The sequence below is a fragment of the Eriocheir sinensis genome, unplaced genomic scaffold, assembly GCF_024679095.1.
Source record: "Eriocheir sinensis breed Jianghai 21 unplaced genomic scaffold, ASM2467909v1 Scaffold578, whole genome shotgun sequence".
NCBI lineage: Eukaryota > Metazoa > Arthropoda > Malacostraca > Decapoda > Varunidae > Eriocheir > Eriocheir sinensis.
In genome coordinates, this window is record NW_026111918.1 from 47,476 (window position 1) to 69,393 (window position 21,918).

General features: G+C 47.1%; 1 protein-coding gene across 1 annotated transcript; it reads left to right on the forward strand.

The window, feature by feature from the left end:
- Positions 1 to 1,100: 1,100 nt before the first annotated feature.
- Positions 1,101 to 2,254, forward strand: LOC126993187 (cell adhesion molecule 4-like). Its single transcript, XM_050852049.1, has 2 exons — positions 1,101 to 1,258; positions 1,942 to 2,254. The coding sequence occupies exons 1-2, from the start codon at positions 1,128 to 1,130 to the stop codon at positions 2,087 to 2,089; spliced, it is 279 nt and encodes a 92-aa protein (XP_050708006.1). The 5' UTR covers positions 1,101 to 1,127; the 3' UTR covers positions 2,090 to 2,254.
- Positions 2,255 to 21,918: the final 19,664 nt, after the last annotated feature.

Below are 21,918 nucleotides of genomic sequence, written 5' to 3' on the forward strand. Positions count from 1 at the left end.
CGAAGGTTCAGTTTGTTGCAGATCTTCTTCAAGGATTGTTCCTTTTTCTTTTTACTATTCCAAATAGCTCCATTGCCATGTATCCTAATGACAATTTAGTCAATTTATTTTTCTAGGGTGTATCGTGTAAATAATTTTTCGAGCTATTATTTTGTTTTCTCGGAATAGTACTGAGCTTCCCTGTCCACGACTCGAGCCCTGTTTACCTCGCCCTGTATGTACTTTGCCCATTTCTTGTTACTTCCATGATTATTTTTATTATCATTGGCATTTCCCGATGTTGTATCGTTAGGCGGGCTCTGACTTGTATATATTTTTTTAATGCAACAATAACAGGACTTCGTTTAACTAGTACACGTTGTGCGACTGTAACATGGGTAGGTACACTGCTTTTAAAGGTCGGGTGAGTCGCGAGGTCGCGACTTTTAGGGAACCGAGCGATGTAATGTGTATATTATTATGTACGTGTGAATGTATGACTGTACGTGGGGCGACACCCGGTCGGTGTCGCACAACAAGATGTAAAACAACACGTTGTGCTTTTGGCCGTGGGAAGCTGTGATGAACTGACACTAGGATCAGCAAATGATGACTTTCATTAGCAGTCATCAACCGGAACCCACACCCTCCCGGACGAACTACAAGCAAATAAAACGAGCGAACAACGCGGAGAAGAGGAGAGAAGACGGGTGACGGGCAGGCGAGCGGTGCTCCGCTGCTCCGCGCCCTGTGGCGGTGTGGCTGTCTCTCATTTCGTGCGACTCTCTCACGGAAACTGTAAACTTTTGTGTACAACTGTTAATATAGTTAAAATACATTTTGTATTTGTACTTACCCTGCGAGAGAGAGAACTAAAGTGAACTAAAGTGAACTTATAACGACTACCGCTCGGCCACACATCACTCAACTAACCTGACGTGAGATAGCAGTTCGCGCCTTAAACATTAAATATAACACTAAACACAATCCACGTTAAAAAATAACGCTTAAAAGTCGTTAACACATTTTATATATTTATCTTCTCTTCACTCCCCTAACCACAGCATCTTTCTACTCGTATCCTCAAACCTCATCATCGTCATCACTGTCTTTCAGAGGGGCCGGAGTTGACCGCCATCGACCCCGAGATGACGCTGTACGTGGGCCAGACGGCTGTACTGCGCTGCGAAACCTCAGGCATCAACCCCAGCGACGTCAGGTGGAGCCGCATCAATGGCCGCCTCCCGCCCAACGCCCTGGCCAGAGAGAACACACTTAGGTAGGCGCCGTGACCTATCAACGTACTTTCACTTTTCTGTTTGTTTCTAGCGTTTTTAGGGTTCATTTTTCTATACTTTGAGTTTTTATTCTTTCTCTCCCTTTGATTTCTCACATTTTCTTAACCCGTCAGCCGCGACTGGCACGGATTTCCCCTTCACTGGTAGCCTGGTATCATAGACTCCCAGGTCTTTTTCTGCCTCTGTGGTGGATAGTGGAGTGTTTCCCATGTGGTAGTGGTGTGCTGGATATCCCTTCACATATAGCCTGGTCACATACACTCCCAGGTCTTTCTCTGCCTCTGTGGTGGATAGTGGAGTGTTTCCCATGTGGTACTGGTATGCTGGGTATCCCTTCACTGATAGCCTGGTATCAAACACTCCCAGGGCTTTCTCTGTCTGTGTGGTGGATAGTGGAGTGTTTCCCATGTGTTATTGGTGTGCTGGATATCCCTTCACTGATAGCCTGGTAACATACACTTCCAGGTCTTTCTCTGTCTGTGTGGTGGATAGTAGAGTGTTTCCCATGTTGTATTGGTGTGCTGGATATCCCTTCACTGATAGCCTGGTATCATACACTCCCAGGTCTTTCTCTGCCTGTGTGGTGGATAGTGGAGTGTTTCTCACGTGGTATTGGTATGCTGGATATCCCTTTCAACTAAGGCTACAAAACATCTCCTTGCAGGCTGCCACTGATCCAGGTGAAGGACAGCGGGGATTATCAGTGCGAGGCCGGGCTGCCATCGGGAAGGAGTTCGTACGACGTTATCACCCTCATCGTCAGGAGTGAGTCTCGGCCGGCCAAGCGCACCACCAGTGTCCCCGCCAACTGACCACTGCATGACGCCTTGACTACCCTGCATGTTATGGGCCATTGCCACCACTGCCAACACCAATGCTAACTCACCTGTTTAACTTATCTCTTGTCAGTTCTTGGGATCGGACAACCATTACTACTGCTACCACTTAACCTAATCATAAGACACAGTGAGATAGGACATGACCACCACTGCCAACACCAATTCTAAATCACCTATTTAACTCACTATTTAACTTATCCCTCCGAAATTGACCTCTCTTTTGGCCACTCTAGTAATCACTATATGAGACCAACAGTTTTCTGTCTAATTCTCGGCTTGTTATTCAAGTAGTCTAGGATTATTTAGATACGTAAAATGCTATTTATGATTTACGATTGATATAGACTTCGTAACGTAACTTAGGTTAGCAAAAGAGAAGTGTTTGTAGTACACGTATGTTAGTTTGATGCAAGTCGTCATAGAATTTTCTATTTATAGTCTTTGTTATGGAGTTGTGTGTGTGGAAAAAAACTTTATTAATTTCGTTAGTTCTTGTAAGTTAATGATAGTTTGCTGACAGTTAGTTTAAGCGCTGCCTCAAAATGTTCATATCGCAAGTGCTCGACCCTCTACCCTGCATGGCATTTCTCTGTATTAAATCATATCTTAGAAGGCAACGACGCCCTCTACGCCCGTGACGGGATACACTTGACGTTCAAGGGTGTTGAGGCTCTCTCAGACTCCCTTGAGCGAGCACTTGGTACCCTGAGGGATTTTTCAGTATAGGCGAGGGGGGGAGGAGTAATGTGAGCAATGGGACGAGTAATGGGAGAGGACATCTAGCTCATAACATAACCAGGCAGCTTAGAAGTAATTCTAGGGGAGTATCAGAGGACGGGCTAAGAATCTTCTATACTAACAACAGGAGCCTCAGAAACAAGAAAGGGGTGAAGCTTGTTCAGAAAATTTTGACATAATAGCGATCACTGAGACATGGATAGACACTGCTAATAGAAATTTTGGATCAGAATTTGAAATAACGGGTTATCAGATGTTTCACAAAGACAGAAGGGGCAGAAAAGGAGGTGGAGTTGCGCTATATGTTAAAGACTCACTTAAATGTTTAGTTAACAATTCAGTCAAAACTAACATGGATTCAGAATCAGTTTGGGTGGACTTTTACAAAGGGAAAGAAAAGCTAACTCTAGGAGTTGTGTACAGGCCACTCAACCTCAACAGGCAGGACACGAGTATATTACTACAGGAGATTGGCAGGGCGAGTATGAGTAGAAATGTGCGTAATGGGGGACTTTAATTATAGGAATATAGACTGGAAAGACCTAGTGGGTGACCTGGAAGCCGAGGACTTTCTTGAAGTTATACAAGATAATTTCCTTAAGCAGGTAGTTACTGACCCTACCAGAGGAGATAACATAGTAGACTTAGTCCTAACCAATAATGGGAACTTGCTACGTGAGTTGGAGGTGGGCGGAGAGTTAGGAAATAGTGACCACAGAACGGTTCGTTTTAGCTTAGACTGGGCGGTAACCCGCGAACCAAACCCAGTGTTAGTGCCAGATTTCAGAAGAGCAAATTACGAGGGGCTTCGAAGACATCTTGAAGGGGTAAACTGGGATAATTTAGGGATTCATGAGGGCCAGAACTGCGGATTGGAGAGCCAGGAGAACCAGGTAGAAATGTCTTACAATAACTTAGTTAGAGTAATAGTAGAGGGGCAAGGACAGCATATACCACAGCGAACACTTAGAAAAGAAAACAATGATCCTAAGTGGATGACTCGTGGACTAAAACACGAGATAGGGTTAAAGAAGGGAATTTATCAGAAAATAAAGAATGGTGAAACACATCTCAGGGGCCGGTACGTCGAACTATCTAGATTAGTTAAGAAAAACACCAGGATAGCAAAAAGGAACTATAAGATCAAAGTAGCAAAAACGGCGAAAAGTAATACTAAGGGCTTCTTTCAGATGTATAGAACAAAAACACGGGAGAAAATTGGACCGCTGAAAACAAACACAGGGGAGCTAGTAGGAAATTACGAAAATATGAGCACATTGTTGAACGACTACTTCCTTTCAGTATTCACACAGGAGGATCGAACGACTATACCGGAAAGAGTTCAGGTGTACGAGGGCGGGGATGGCGACAAATTGAGGGATATAATCATTACCAGGCAAGTACTTCAGGATGAGATAGATAAGCTTAAGAAGAACAAGTCGCCAGGTCCTGACGGGATATTTCCGAGGGTATTAAAGGAATTAGGTGATGTACTCAGTGACCCACTAACCGACATCTTTAAGATGTCGGTAAATACTGGCTATGTGCCGAGCCTATGGAAAGTAGCTAATGTGACGCCGATTTTTAAAAAGGAGGGCCAGGTCAGTTGCTTCAAACTATCGCCCAATTAGCTTAACATCGGTTATAGGCAAGATGCTGGAGTCCATAATAGCCAGGAACATTCGGGAGCATTTAGAGAAACATAGCTTAATTCACGACTCGCAGCATGGGTTCACAAAAGGTAGGTCATGCCTCACCAATCTCTTGTCCTTCTACAATAAAGTATTTGAGGCGGTTGACAGAGATGAAAATTATGATGTAATCTATCTTGATTTTAGTAAAGCGTTTAACAAAGTTCCTCACCAACGACTGTTGCTTAAATTACAGGTTCACGGAGTAGAGGGTAAAGTTTTGAACTGGGTCAAGGCGTGGCTTAGCAATAGGAAGCAAAGAGTGCAAATTAATGGTAAAAGATCTGACTGGGGATGTGTTACGAGTGGGGTCCCACAAGGTTCGGTATTAGGTCCACTTTTGTTTATTATTTATATCAATGACTTAGATACAGGAATTAGTAGTGATGTTAGTAAATTTGCAGATGATGCCAAGATCGGTAGAGTAATTGAGTCGGATCGGGATGCTAGTATTCTCCAAGGTGAACTCAACAGATTGTATGACTGGGCGGATAAATGGCAGATGGAGTTCAATGTAGGGAAGTGCAGTATTCTGAGTGTAGGTAGGAACAACCCCTCACATGACTATTGCTAAAATGAGACCCTCATAAGCAGGTCTGGGTGCGAGAGGGATTTAGGGGTCTTAGTGTGCTCTGATCTCCGTCCAAGGGCACAATGCATTCAAGCTAGAAATCGAGCTAATAGGGTACTAGGATTTATTTCAAGGTGCGTAAGCAACAGAAGCCCCGAAGTCTTCCTCAAACTATATTTAGCATTAGTTAGACCTCATCTTGACTATGCGGTTCAGTTTTGGTCACCTTACTATAGAATGGATATCAAAATGTTAGAATCGGTGCAGAGGAGGATGACTAAGATGATTCAGGGGTTGAGAAACTTGCCATACGAAGAAAGACTCAAACAGTTAAACTTGCATTCTCTAGAAAGGCGAAGGGTGCGTGGAGACATGATCGAGGTTTATAAATGGATGAAGGGCTTTAAAAAGGGAGACATTCATAAGGTTTTGTTGGTAAGAGAACCGGGTAGGACACGAAGTAATGGGTTTAAACTGGAGAAATTCAGATTCAACAGGGACATAGGCAAAAATTGGTTTACCAACAGGGTGGTGGATGAGTGGAATAGGCTTAGCAGTCATGTGGTGAGTGCCAATACAATTGTCACATTCAAAAATAGATTAGATAAATTCATGGACAGCGATATTAGGTGGGGTTAGATACACGGGAGCTTAAGGTCAAAGGAGCTGCCTCGTACAGGCCTACCGGCCTCTTGTAGACTCCTGCGTTCTTATGTTCTTATGTTCACATAAGCCTGACATTCACCATCTTCTCCATCAATTTACAAATGCAGGATGTTAAAGAAATAGGACGATAGTTAGTTGCTTGGAAATGATCTTTCCCAGGCTTCAGAATGGGAAGAATTACAGCCACACTCCACAGAGATGGAAAATCATCGGTACGCCAAATGAAATTTTAAAGATCCAATAAAAATGTAAAACCACAGTCAGACATGTGGCGTAAGAAAGCATAAGGGATGTCGTCTGGACCTGGCGAGGAATCATGACACTGAGATAAAGCCGTCTTCAACTCGGAGAGAGAAAACGGGAATGGGAAATGCGCTTGCCGAAAAGCATCCAAACACTGGGGGTCCCCACGGTGACGACGAAGTCGAGAGAATGCAACACGCTTCTCTTGCACAGCAGTAATGCAAGCAGCGTTCCACCAGCGAACAGGACGTTTAGGGAACCGGCCAGACGTCCTGGGGATGGATTGAAGGGCTGCAGAATGTAGGGCATCAGTGAAATAAGATGCAGCCTCGTCAGAAGTTCCAAAGTCAGCCAACGGACGAAGAGAGGAGCTAAGTTCCGTAAATCGCTGCCAGCCTGCTTTATCTAGACGCCAGCGAGAAAGGCGTGACTGTGGTACGGAATCAATGCGTTCCAATAAAATTGGAAAGTGGTCACTGCCATACAAGTCCGATAAGACCTGCCAACGAAAATCAGGAAGAGAATTAGAAGCGCAAAGTGAAAGATCTATAGAAGTAAAAGTACCAGTCTGGCAATGAAAATGTGTCACCTCCCCAGAGTTTAAAATTTCTAATCACTGATCATCAATAAAAGAATCAACTAAAAGTCCGCGTGGGTTGGTAGCACCATCATTCCACAACGGATGGCGACCGTTAAAATCTCCTAATAAAAGTAAAGGCGAGGAAGGTTCCTGCACCAGGTCGTCAAGATCGTGTCTGTCAACGGGAACACCGGGAGGGAGATAAAGGCTACATAATGTATAAAATTTGCCCAAATAAACTTTAACAGCAACAGACTGCAACGTTGAGTGAAGCTGTAATGGGACAGAAGGGATATCACAGCGAACGAATATGGCGGTGCCACCATGGTGGCCCTGTCCAGGATTAGGGGTACTGTAAACGGCACGATACCCAGGAGGACTAGAGTGAGTGTAGTCTCCGAGCATTGTCTCCTGTAAACAACGGCAAGCAGGAGAAAACCGAGATATCAATGCTCGGAGTTCCTCCCACGAGGCCCGTAGGCCTCTACAATTCCACTGGAGGAGTCGGAAGATGCCTATTTTCGAGTGCGCTCCAGGCGTGCCCCTGAAAGAGACTGCCTTTTACCCACCTGATTCGGTACGGTAATACGACGAGAAGAGGAGACTGGGACCCGAGAGGAGCTGGGTCGAGGGACCTCGAGCTTTCTCCCAACAAAGGAACCTGCGCCCCCTCCGGACGCCGCACTACTAGAGCCAGACCGCACACCACTCCCCGAAGCTACATGCTCGCGGGGAGGATTCCCAACACTGTCTCCAAGGGATTCCTCAGTTTCCATATCCCGATCAGGAAAACCACTTGAAGCAACATGAACTGGAACAGAGGGGGTCGCGGCATGCTCAATATGAGCCTCCGCATCTTCCTCCATAGGCCTTTCCTGAGAGACCCCAGAATCATGTATACCTACAATAATCTTAGTTGGCGGCACAGATTCAACTGAATCTGTAGAACCGTGATGTCGCTTCTTCATACCTCTGGCGGACCTCGGCGAAGCAATGTGAGGTGCATGTACCTCGAAATGCATCACCTGGGACGAGGCCGGAGAAGCCCCATCAGAACCTGGAGGTGACCCGACAGAATCACAGGACAAAAGGGAAAATCTATTATGGGACGTAATAACAGTAGCTTCAAAGAGCCGGGCGGAAACCGTAGAGGACACCAGAGCAGCGGGCTGGGCAGAGGAGCGATTGATTGATTGATTGATTTAAATTAGGCGCCGCAACAGCCAGGGTCATATGGCACCGCATTCAATGAGTTAAAAACTAGAAAAGGAAAAAAAAACTAAACTAAAAGGGCTAAAAGAGGAACCTAAAAAAGTAAACTAAGAGCAAAGCCAAACAAAACGAGACGAAACAAATCACACAGAAAACGGTCATAACTCATGGAGAAGGCCAGCCTTCTCCATAAAGAAAAGTACCTCATGTCCCGGGGAAAGGCATCTCCCTCCCAGCATCAGCGAGAGACGGAATGATCCGTCTTCTCCCCGACACTGCGACAGGTATCGCACTCGCAGGTCCCTCAAACTGGGGCACTGGACCAGCCAGTGCCGCACGGTCAGGGGAACCAAGCACTCAGCACAATAAGGCTGCACTCCCCGGGACATGAGGTAACCATGTGTTAGACGCGTATGACCCGTCCGAATACGGGTCAAGGCTGTCTGCAAGCGACGGTCACGGACACTTTCGTATGACCAAGGACTTGACACAGTCCTGGTAATCTCTCCCATTTTAGAAGTCCCACCCCGAGCATTCCACCTCTCCTGCCAACTGGCAAGAATTGCCCACAAATCTCTGGAAACATGGGACAGCACTAGGAGGGGCAGCTCTAGCTGCTGCCTCCCTTGCAAGTCCATCAGCTCGTTCGTTCCCGTGTACGCCAACGTGTCCTGGAACCCAACAAAACCCAACGCGATATCCCCTGTTGCTGAGCAAATACATCCACTCGAGAGCAGATAAAACTAGAGGATTAACAGAGGGAGTAAAGGAGCCCAGCGCAGAAAGAGCGCTACGAGAATCACTAAAAATCATAAAAGAGTCCACAGGAAGGGTAAAAATAACCTGTAAAGAGAGGACTATTGCAGACAGCTCTGCAGTAAATACAGAAGCAACAGAAGAAAGACTACCTCCCCGACAGAAGGAGGGGAACACAACACCAAAGCCAACTCCAGCATCCAATTTAGAGCCATCAGTAAAGACAGGGATGGAGTCCGAGTGTTCAGTGAAATGCTCAAAAAAAAAAATTAAGGCTCGGGACGCATATGGCGGTAAATCCCTCTTACTATCTATAGTGGGAGAACACACGGATACACCGGGCAACTGCCAGTATCCAACCCTAGGTACTCGATAAGGGCAGATAGGAATGGGAGGGAAAGACAACAGTATCATGGCAGACGCTACCCGAAACCCAAAAGATTTAGGGAGACTAGATCACTCATCATATGCAGGCGAACGGGAATCCCGCAAAATTGACACACAAGGAACTGATTCTGGAAGGCGTTGGACGCGGAACCAGCAACGGAATAGAGAGGACTGGTGTCTCAAATCCAGAGGCAGGACGCCAGCATCCACGAGGAGGCTAGGTATCGGTAAAGACCGGAATCCACCAGTAGCCAAGCAGACCCCGGCGTGATGTACTGAGTCCAACACGCGTAGTTGAGCCTCCTTGGCGGAGGAGTATACCTCGTAGCCATATTCCAACTTGGAAAGGATGAGTGTTCTGTGGAGGAGGAGTAGCGTGTCCCTGTCTGCACCCCAAGAGGTATGAGCTAAAACACGAAGGATGGACACGCCTTTCTGACAAGCCGCCTTAACGTAACGTAAATGAGGCACCCAGGTTAGGAGGCTATCAAATAAAAGGCCGAGATAACGAGTCGTCTCTACACAAGACAGTCGCCTATTACCAAAATATAAGTCTGGGTCCGGATGAACGCCTCGAAGACGACAGAAATGCATAGCTACTGTCTTTGAGGACGAAAATCGAAAGCCGCGCGTATTTGCCCAATTGGCGACTCTTAATTATTAATAGTCAATTGCAGTTTTCGTTCAATCAACGACATCCTTACCGCAGAAAACGAAATTGATAAATCGTCTACATATAAGGAGCTATGAACTCCATCAGGCAGGACACCAACGACTCCATTAATAGCCACAGCAAATAGCGTAACACTGAGAATACTTCCCTGCGATACACCATCCTCAAGTGGACAAACCTCGGAAAGAGTACTCCCCACTCTAACCCGTAAAAGACGATGAGATAAAAACTCCTGAATAAAAACAGGGAGACGGCCACGAAGACCAAACTCAAACAGGTTAAGTAAAATTCCATGACACCAAGCGGTGTCATAGGCCTTCTTCAGATAAAAAAACACGGTCACCTGGTGGTGATTATTGGCAAACGCCTCACAAACTGAGGACTCCAGGGATAAAAGAGCAACCGAAGTGGAGCGCACCTTTCGGAAACCATATTGCACCGGAGTCAATAAATTCCGGCTCTCCAAGTACCACATAAGCCTGACATTCACCATCTTCTCCATCACTTTACAAATGCAGGATGTTAAAGAAATAGGACGATAGTTAGTTGCTTGGAGATGGTCTTTCCCAGGCTTCAAAGTGGGGAGAATTACAGCTACACTCCACAGAGATGGAAAATCACCGGTACGCCAAATTAAATTGTAAAGATCCAATAAAAATGTAAAACCACAGTCAGACATGTGGCGTAAGAAAGCATAAGGGATGTCGTCTGGACCTGGCGAGGAATCATGACACTGGGATAAAGCCGTCTTCAACTCTGAGAGAGAAAATGGGATATTATAAGATTCCCCTCCGGTGGAAGCGAAGTTAACGCCGAGTGATTCCACATCCCGGGGATAACGAGCCCCTGGTGCAGTAGGATCTTTCCTAGAGACACTGGCAAAGTGCTTTGCGAATAGGTCAGCAACAGTCTTAGGGTCCGCCACCGTTTCCCCTGCATGCGATAACACTGGAGGTGGAGGGGGGAAAACTTCCCAGAGATCTTACGAACTCTGTTAAAGACTTTTGTGAGTGTAGTTCTGGTAGTGATGGAAGAGAGATAAGCCTTCCAAGAAATTCGTTGAGCCTCCTTGAAAGTGCGTTGTGCTCGAGCACGCGCTCGCCGAAAAGCATCCAAACACTGGGGGTCCCCACGGTGACGACTAAGTCGAGAGAATGCAACACGCTTCTCTTGCACAGCAGTAGTGCAAGCGGCGTTCCACCAGGGAACAGGACGTTTAGGGAACTGGCCAGACGTCCTGGGGAAGGATTGAAGGGCTGCAGAAAGTAGGGAATCAGTGAAATAGGATGCAGCCTCGTCAGAAGTTCCAAAGTCAGCCAACGGACGAAGAGAGAAGCTAAGTTCCGTAAATCGCTGCCAGTCTGCTTTATCTAGACGCCAGCGAGAAAGGCGTGACTGTGGTACAGAATCAATGCGTTCCAATAAAATTTGAAAGTCGTCACTGCCATACAAGTCCGGTAAGACCCGCCAACAAAAATCAGGAAGAGAATTAGAAGTGCAAAGTGAAAGATCTATTGAGGTAAAAGTACCAGTCTGGCTATGAAAATGTGTCACCTCCCCAGAGTATAAAATTTCTAATCCCTGATCATCAATAAAATAAGCAACTAAAAGTCCGTGTGAGTTGGTAGCACCATCATCCCACAACGGATGGCGACCGTTAAAATCCCCTAATAAAAGTAAAGGCGAGGAAAGTTCCTGCACCAGGTCGTCAAGATCGTGTCTGTCAACGGGAACACCAGGAGGGAGATAAAGGCTACATAATGTATAAAATTTGCCCAAATAAACCTTAACAGCAACAGACTGCAACGTTGAGTGAAGCTGTAATGGGACAGAAGGGATATCACAGCGAACGAATATGGCGGTGCCACCATGGTGGCCCTGTCCAGGATTAGGGGTACTGTAAACGGCATGATACCCAGGACGACTAGTGAGTGTAGTCTCCGAGCATTGTCTCCTGTAAACAAAGGCAAGCAGGAGAAAACCGATATATCAATGCTCGGAGTTCCTCCCACGAGGTTCGTATGCCTCTACAATTCCACTGGAGTAGTAGGAAGATGTCTATTTTCGAGTGCGCTCCAGGCGAGCCCCTGAAAGAGACTGCCTTTTACCCACCTGATTCGGTACGGTAATACGACGAGGAGACTGGGACCCGAGAGAAGCCGGGTCGAGGGACCTCGAGCTTTCTCCCTACAAAGGAACCTGCGCCCCCTCCGGACGCCGCACTACTAGAGCCAGACCGCACACCACTCCCCGAAGCTACATGCTCGCGGGGAGGATTCCCAACACTATATCCGAGGGATTCCTCAGTTTCCATATCCCGATCAGGAAAACCACTAGAAGAAACAGGAACTGGAACAGAGGGGGTCTCAGCAGGCTCAATATGAGCCTCCGCATCTTCCTCCATAGGCCTATCCTGAGAGACCCCAGAATCATGTATACCTACAGTAATCTTAGTTGGCGGTACAGATTCAACTGAATCTGAAGAACCGCAATGTCGCTTCTTCATACCTCTGGCGGACTTTGGCGAAGCAAAGTGAGGTGCATGTACATCAACATGCATCACCTGGGACGAGGCCGGAGAAACCCCATCAGAACCTGGAGGTGACTCGACAGAATCACAGGACAAAAGGAAAAATCTATTATGGGACGTAATAACAGTAGCTTCAAAGGGCAGAAGAGCAAGTGTCTAGCGATGAGGTGTACGTCTTTGCTCCAGTACCTGCCTTCTGGCGGTAGAGGAGTTCACGGCGCTCACTACCAAGGCTGATAAAGTGACTATTTGCAAGTTGCAAAATATCCTGTTCCAGGCGATATCGTGGGGACTGTCTGGAAGACAACCGGTGAGCATCCTGGCAATAGAAGCAATAAGCATCTGACTCACATGCAGAACAATTACCACATCGAGAAGGCTCAGTGCAGTATTTCTTACCGTGACCATACCCGTAACATGAAAAACACTGTAGAGGGCGGTCAACAAAAGGCTTTACCCGAAGATGGAGGGGGCCAATACTGACACGGTCAGGGAGGGTAGAACCAAAAAAGGTGAGAAGTATCATGTTAGCTGAACCCTTCATCTTGGACACCTTATGAACATAACTAGGGCACATCCCAAATATTTCCTCCTCAGAGAACTCAGAGGTCATGATTATATATACTGCCTTTACTATAATTGAAGGTATGGTGTGCTTTGACCGTTTCAAACATGTTGTCAGCAGGGCATGGTAGATGTTGCAGCATTTTAGCTTGAGTAATATCTTAAGCCCTGACTAACACCTCCTTCCCATACTTTTTCAGATTCCCCTCAGGGATCGTGCCAATTCCTTTGGCGAGGTACCTGGTAGCATGAATGAAGTTGCCACGCCCATTCTTATAGTATGCAACAAAGCAACGAGGGGGAAGGACCTGGCTGTCCCTGGGAGTTGGCTCTAACAAAGCGTCTTCGAAGAGGTTCGGGACATAGTCCATGTCACTGTCAGAAATATTGGAAGAGCGGAGAAGTTTCGGTTGAAATCCAGCACCTGCGATAGGCAGAGTCGCAACAGCATCACACGCCGACTGGGCTTCAGCGCTGGAGTCAAAGGTCACATAGCATCTGTTTGATTTGAAGTCTCCATCATAAATGAGACGGATACGAAGGACTGTGCCAAGTGGCTTGAGTAAGGAGTGCAAGGCACGGTAGGAAAACGATGGATCGATATTCACCATCTGAAGTGCGTCCAGCTTGTATGAAGGGCGCACATCAGAGTTACCCCCGGAATGGGAGGCAGCCTTGTCAGACACACATGGCCTTTTGTGTCGCACGGACTTGTCTTGGTCAGCCCCTCTAGGAATTAGGGACTTTCCAGCGGCACCTGCAGCGGCACCACCAGGAGCCGTGAAAGGCTCCAAGGTGGCGACGAGAGAGGAAAGTGTAGGGGTAATCGGGGACAGGCGGACGTCAGGGAGAGAGGTAGGCCGAGGCAAGGGAAACTTACCCATACACAGGGGAGGTGTTTCACTCCCCCCACACCTCCACCCACCACGGAGCCCAACAAGGGGAGGCTGGATGTTGGGGCCAGACCGCACCCAACAGCCCCAGGGGTAATGGGGAAGTATACGCATCCACTGCAGGTGTTTAACGGCGGCCGCGGGACCATTGCGACCGCCCACCTGGCAATGACCACTTGACTCTAGCCATCGCATGACCAGCCGATTGATTCAGTGGGGCCACACCGAGCCGCCCGTCTTACCCCAACCCTCCCACCAAAGGAGCGTGTTGCCCACCGAGGGGAACTACACCCTGCTCCGCGATGGACTCAACCCCCAGATAAGAGGGCACGGGGAGTATACAGGACGCCACGCACGGCAAACACGTGGGGAGACAGTAGCCCTGCCCTGGGTGGTAAAAGGGCAGGGCGGGCGAAGGCAACATCACCAGTAGGCCTCCTCTACCGGTGATGAGGGGGGAGCACTTGGTCCACGAGGCCAACGGACATCGAGGCCTATCGAGGTGGGCAAGCCACCACGGTAGGTAGTGCCGCCGACCTCACTTCAAGCCCCGTCACTACAAGGTGACTCCCCTTCGACGGGGCCAGCAGCCTTATACACAGGGCCGCCTGTGTCGGGACTCTATACAGGGAATCTACCCTACCCAACGCATGACCAGCCGATTGATTCAGCGGGGCGACACTGAACCAACCGTCTTACCCCAACCCTCCCACCAAAGAAGCGTGTTGCCCACCAAGGGGAACTACACACCGCCCTACGGTGAACTCAACTCCCAGATGAGATGGCACGGGGAGTATACGGGACGCCACGCACGGCAAAAACGTGGGGAGACAATAGCCCTGCCCTAGGTGGTAAAGGGGCTGGCGCAGCATCACCAGTAGGCCTCCTCTACCGGTGATGGGGGAGTGTGGCGGACTGAACGGTCCCCCCTGTTCCCCCTTTACTGCGCATGCGCCGACCCGTGTTTACATGCGCTACTCGGCCCACTCCAAAATACTGGAAAAATCGGTCCCCCCGAGCAACGTTGCCAGATTGTCGTACTCAGCCTGTTATGGTTGCCGATTTCCGACCCAATAAACTGCTTTCATCAACCATTCATTTATGGATATCGTTTAAATGGTTAATTATTGGTGCTTCTTGGCAACAGTTATAGCCAGAAACCGGTAATTACGCGGCTCTTGAGTACGATAATCTGGCGAAGAAGGAGTAGAGGAGGACCAGAGGTGGTGGGCCAAGGATTAGGGCTGAAGGAAAGCCAAACCTGTTGCACTGCTCAGCAGGTTTGAGGTCCTGGCTGGGCAGGGCGGGGAGGGATAAGGTAGCAGGCCAGGAGGGTGAGGAAGTAGCAGCCCAGGGAAGTGAGGAGGCAGCAGCCCATGTGAGTGGGGAGGTAGCACCCCAGAGAAGTTAACATAAGTATTTAGGAAGTCGCTAGACACAGGGGTGGTGCCTGTTTCATGGAGGCAGGCACACGTTATTCCAATATTTAAGAAGGGTGACAAATCTTCCATGGAAAACTATAGGCCGATTAGTTTGACGTCAGTTATAAGTAAAATGATGAGTCAATAATAACTGATAGTATTAGGGACCATATTGACAGACATTAATTCACGACTCACAGCATGGGTTTATTAAAGGTAAGTCGTGCCTCACTGATCTTTTATCCTTTTACAATAGAGTATACGAGGCAGCTGACAATGATGAGAGCTATGATGTAGTTTATCTTGATTTTAGTAAGGCTTTCGATAAGGTACCTCACCAGAGACTGTTGAATAAAGTCAGGGCTCATGGGATAAGAGGGAAGGTATTTGATTGGATTAAGGCGTGGATTAGCGACAGGAAACAGAGGGTTACCATTAACGGTAAAAAAATCCGAATGGGGTAATGTTACCAGTGGGGTTCCTCAAGGTTCAGTTTTAGGTCCGCTTTTATTCATTATCTACATCAGTGACATAAACAGTGGGATAACTAGTGACATAGGAAATTTACAGATGACACCAAAATAGGGCGCACTGTTAGGACAAGGGAGGATGCTAGAGCACTGCAGGAGGATCTCAACAAACTGTCAGCTTGGTCAGAAAAATGGCAAATGAATTTTAACATCACCAAGTGCAGCATACTTAGTGAAGGAACACGCAACCCATTACACTGGTATACCATAGTTTAGACTCCACAGCGATAGGCGGATCAGAGTGGGAAAGGGATTTGGGAGTGTTAGTGAACTCTGACCTAAAACTAAGGAAGCTATGTATTAGTGCAAGGAATAGGGCTGACAGGGTATTAGGCTTTATTAACAGGACGGTAACCAACAGGAGTGCAGAGGTCATCCTCAGACTCTATTTAGCGTTAGTTAGGCCACACTTAGATTATGCTGTCCAGTTTCGGTGCCCACACTACAGAATGGACATCAACTTGCTAGAATCAGTTCAGAGGAGGATGACCAAGATGATTCAGAGGCTGAGGAACCTCCCATATCAAAATAGGCTGAAACATCTAAACTTAATTCATTAGAAAGACGAAGAGTGCGGGGAGATCTGATAGAAGTATTCAAATGGGTCAAGGGTTACAACAAAGGCGATATAAGTAAAGTATTGAGAATTAGCCAGCTGGATAGAACACGCAGTAATGGATTTAAATTAGAAAAGTATAGATTTAGGAGGGATATAGGCAAACATTGGTTTAGTAATAGAGTGGTGGGGGAATGGAATAGACTCAGCAATCACATAGTTAGTGCAGGGACGATAGCTTGTTTTAAAAGTAGACTGGATAACTACATGGACGAGGATGACAGGTGGCAGTGAGGTGTGGGTGCAGTAAGGAGACAGGGTACTGGAGCGTACGCCCGTACGGAAGGTAAACGAGGATCAAGCCTCTACCTGTAACCCTTGAAACTACACATCACCCATCCTGAGTAGTGGGGTGGATTCTGGAGCTGCCCTGTGTAGGCCACTCGGCCTCTTGCAGTTTCCCTATGTTCTTATGCTTTTATGTTCTTCTTATGTCAGGAGTAATGGATGATACAGCTGGAGAGGTGAGAGAGGAGAGGGCTGGAGGTGCGGGTGGTAAGGGACTCACAGGTGCAGTACCTGGCCACACCTTCTGTGAGAGAGAAAGAGACAGGAGACTGAGGGTGTGTCTGCTGTGGGCTGGGGTGAGGGATGTCTCCGTCTCTCCGACTGACTGGAGAGGATAATGGCAGGGTTTGGCGAGGATGCGGTGGTGGTGGTTCACGTCGGGGTGAACGACGTGAGCAGGGTGAGGTCAGAGGAGCTGCTTAGGAGGGAGAGTGGCAGAAAGTTCATCCTTTCCGGTGTGCTGCTCATGGCCAGGTGTGGCGGGGAATGGGCCTTACAGGTCATGGGCCGGCTTACGGTCATTTCGCCCTCAAGACTTTTCGCCCACATTTAAGAGTCATTTCGCCCACATGTAAGAGTCATTTCGCCCACATGTAAGAGTCATTTCGCCCACATGTAAGAGTCATTTCACCCACATGTAAGAGTCAATCCGTCCACATATAAGAGTCAATTTGTCCACACGTTCCATGTCACGTCCACATTGTTGGAGTGCTCATAATACCATGTAAGTGGTGTGTAGTTGGAGAGGCCACCACCAGGGTAGTGCAGCAGTAGAGGGCTTGCCGGAGCTTTTATCGAGTGGTAAATAAATAATTAAAAAAGAAATGCTATATGTACGTTTACTAAATCCATGTGCCGAATATAAATATAGAATTAAAGCCTACTTAAATAACCTTTACTAAAAAATACGTACATGCAAGATTCAGCTGCACACTGGGCCATTGAGACGAACGCAATTACAATTTAAGCTTTCAGCGTTGATGTGATGACCTCCCATCTTGCCAGGAACTAATTAAATTTTATGGGCATGACCAATTACAAAACATAGTAAATGAACAATGAACTCCCAACTGAACCCGCAGTTAACAAGTTAAAGTTAAATGAAACGGAAGCAGGGCGTTTCGCCAGTGTGCCAGTTCGCCGATACCGGCGAACCGTCTGATTTCATTCACCGGCCGGGGTCCCACTTTGCCAGTCTAGGATGTCCCCAGATAGATGTCAAAATTTCCCGAAAATGGTCGCAATTTCCCGAGAATCGAACAACACTGCCTTTATGTGTGCCAGCTCATTTTACTTGTTATTCCTGCAACTATTTTCCATAAAATGCATAAAATAGTATATATTTTTATAATGAAACTACCTAGGAACACTGAAATAAATGTTTGCTCAAAAACATAATTTTCTATCTCCATTAGATCATCACAAATCAGCATATCAGTGACATATCTTTTAGCAAAACTATATACCTGTATATTTTGTAGATATAAGAAAAAATGTGCCTATTTGGACACTAGAGAAAGGATAACTACTATGATATAGCAACAGCTTACATATTACGCCTAAATTGAAAAGGAAGTGAGACATATATAATCACATTGTAATTACACATTACCTTGATAAGAAATTAATGTTTTATAATTTGGCATTATGCTTTGGTAAGAAAAAATAAAATACTGGTCTTATTTCCACTGACTATCATCTTCATCCATCATTTAATGGGTGTAACATGTAGATTAAAAACATTTTTTAGTATTACAACACCCAAGAGAGACATGTTGAGCACCAAATAGTGCAAAAAAAAAATAATAATTCACTTAATGTGGCAATGATGGCGCGATAATGGTTGCGGATATGAGGCAACCTTGGGAGCGCTGGTAGTGACGGGGCAGATAGGACGGTGGTACAGGGAAGATGACACACGGCACAGTCACGTCTGAACATTCTCTTGCCACTAATTATTCATTCCAGTTACAACAAACAAAATATATCACAGGAAACATCACTTTGTCAATTTCGATAATCAACCTCTTGCACATCATTATCAAGAGGCCAGTCATTAGTCACACCAGCAATATTCTTGTCAAAGTTTTATGAATGTCTGGTACAAAATCTGATCCATCAGACCAGACGAATGGAGTACACGTCGTCTCGCGTCTCTGAGGCTCCCGTTCTCCCTCTGCCTCCCCCTCCTCTCCCACACCAGCTGACACCCCTCTCTCACTCAGTTCATTAGCTGAGTCTTCTCTTATACCCCCACTGTCGTTTTCCTCATCTTTCTGCCACTCTGAATCATCGGACAGTGATGATGGTGTCAGTGAGTGACTAGGCTAGCTAGTAACTTTCCTCACTGTTGGAGAGGCAGCGTGTCTGTGACCTTGAGCGCCAGAAGCATGCTCACGCTTGCCACGCTTCCTCAGACCAGCTGAATCTGATGGTTGAATGCAATCTGAATCACTGTCTCTTTCAAATTTGCCTACTACAATCTTTCTCTTTACCAATACTTTCTTTTTACCCCCTCGGTCACGACCCCAGCAGCTATATGAGACTGGTTGGCATCAGTAGATGACATAATTCTACTCTCCATGGCTGCTAAAGAGCAACTAATATGACAATGGTGGCTACATGGTGCGAAAGAGGGATGATGTTGCCACACGAGGTTCATTGGAATATACTTTGGCATAGCGGGAAATATGAATATTCACCTGTCTCATCTTAAGAGGTCTGGCGCAGTCTAAAGGTGCGTTTACACTTACGCACTTTTTTGTTACGGCCTGTTACGGCGTGGGCCGCACCAATGTCGCCCTAAAGTCGCAACAAAGCGTGCCCATGACGCTGGCGGCATCTGTTGCGGCGCGCCAAATCCGTACGGCGCCGCTCAGATTTTAAAACATTTCAAATTTTCGTGCGGTACCGTGCGGCTTGATGACGCCGCACGAAACCGTAAGCGGAGTGGTGCGGCCTCTAAACAAACCCCGCAAGAAACCGCACGGGTCCGCACGGGTCCGCGCCAAACCGTGACACGCACGGCCTTGAGCGGCTTCATGCAATCCGTGCGGGAGTGTTGCGGTGTGCTGGCACGGCGTCTTGCGGCGCCCGTGCGAGAGTGTTACGACGTCTTCATACATGATTCATAAATCTTGCGGGGCCTGCGGGGTGCGTGCGATGTCCGTGCGGCGCCTTCCTAGGGGACTGTTGGGAACGTTGTCGTTAGGCAGAGTTGTGTCATGAGGGAAGTGTGCACGGTTGTTATTGATGGCCCTGGCCAGGGTGGTCATCTGCCAGGTACCTCCATCCCCAGCGCTTCCTTCTGCACCAACGTCGATGTACAAGAACTTGTAATTTGCATCGGAGAGGGCCATGAGGACGATGCTGTTGAACTTTTTATAATTAAAGTACAGTGACCCTCCACCTCTGGTTTTTTTTATTGCGACATGCTTCCCATCCAGGGCTCCCACACAATTGAAGTAGTTCCACTTTGAGGCGAATTGTTGTGCTACGTTCTTCCATTCTTCTGGTGACTTGGGGCACTTCATTACTTCTGGTTTGTAGGTGTCGATAATGGCATCGCAAACTATCAGGATAAACCGGCATATGGAAGCCTTGGAGACTCTGAAGCTGTATTGGAGACTTGAATAGTCGTTCCCAGTTGCCAAGTGCCGGAGAGTGACCGCCAACTTAAGTCCCACCTCTTGTGCATTCCGCATTCTAGTATCTTCCTTCTTTAAAATGGGCGTCAGCCTCTCAACCATCTCCTGGAACAATTCTGGGTAGATGCGTAGGAAATTCTTGTGTCCTTCGGGGTCCTCTCTGTTCAGTTCTTGTAGCAGGTGGTCGTACATATAATTGTCGCCGTGTCAGCCACTCCCGACTCCATAACCGCCCTGCCCTGCCGTTCTTTCTTCGCAATCGTTCTGGTGGGTGTGGTACTGCAATACGTCTTCTTCTCCACTCGTAGACGACCAGGACTGCGCAAATACATAGTACAGCTGCCAAAAATCTCTCTGTCTCCTGGGGTGAGACGCACTGGATGTCCATACTGTATGCTGGCTGGCAAAAGAATGAGGCATGTGCTTGTCAGACCTCTATATATACCCATGTGCAACAATCATGCATCGTTCCATGTCGTGTTTCATGCACATGTGCGATCACTCCGCAACAACACCGCAAGCTACCCGCAACAACACCGCAAGCTACCCGCGACACACCGCAATCACCCGCAAGAGGCCGTGCCATGCCGTATGAAACCGCGCCAGCAAAAGCGGGAAACACCGCGCTACCGATGTGACACTGCGCTAGACACCACAACATTACCGCAACAACACGCCGTAACACACCGCACGAAAACGAGGGACGCCGCACAATACTAGTCATTTTTCCTCTCACCGCGCCACCTCGCTTGCGTCTTTCGTGCGGCCCACGCCGTAACAGGCCGTAACAAAAAAGTGCGTAAGTGTAAACGCACCTTCTGAGAAAAATAAACCCCAAGAACTGCTTGTGTTGTAAAGAGTGTTACTGTCTCTGCAAAATACTGTGAGAAATTAAATGGTTAGACTTAGAAATTATAGTAGCTAGGTATAATTTTAGATCATCGGCAAATAAGCAAAACTTACAATTTAAGGTGCGTTTACACTTACGCACTTTTTTGTTACGGCCTGTTACGGCGTGGGCCGCACGAAAGACGCAAGTGACACAACACGCCGTAACACACCGCACGAAAACGAGGGACGCCGCACAATACTAGTCATTTTTCCTCTCACCGCGCCACCTCGCTTGCGTCTTTCGTGCGGCCCACGCCGTAACAGGCCGTAACAAAAAAGTGCGTAAGTGTAAACGCACCTTAAATTGTAAGTTTTGCTTATTTGCCGATGATCTAAAATTATACCTAGCTACTATAATTTCTAAGTCTAACCATTTAATTTCTCACAGTATTTTGCAGAGACAGTAACACTCTTTACAACACAAGCAGTTCTTGGGGTTTATTTTTCTTAGTAAATGTGCCTGAATGAACTTTCGTAGGAATTTCCTTGATGCTCCTGTTCCTTTACCATATATTATAGGAAACCAAACCTTACAAGATGTAAATAACTATAAATATCTTGGGGTCAGGGAGGATTCCTCCCTAAAGTTTCACTCGCATGTGAGAGAAATCACTGGCAAGGCAGGAGGCATTGGTTACAGTATTTTAAAAGGTACCCTTTGCAAATCACCTGATTTCATGAAGGCAGTTTTCATCTCTCATATTCGCCCTATCATGGACTTTGCCTCTGTGGTTTGGTTCACTGGTTATGCAGGAGGCATTAGGCTTTTAGAAAATGTTTAGAGAAGTTGGACTAAGAAAATTGCCTGTTTCCATGATCTGCCATATAGTGAACGTCTCGCTAGATTGAGCCTTTACTCTATTAAAGGAAGATTGATCAGAGCTGATTTTATTATGGTGTTCAAC

Excerpts from the sequence above, each read along its gene's own strand:
- LOC126993187 (XM_050852049.1), top strand. The coding sequence starts at position 1,128 with ATGACGCTGTACGTGGGCCAGACGGCTGTACTGCGCTGCGAAACCTCA. Across the intron at positions 1,259-1,941 it reads GCCAGAGAGAACACACTTAG|GCTGCCACTGATCCAGGTGA; the intron begins GTAGGCGCCGTG and ends ATCTCCTTGCAG.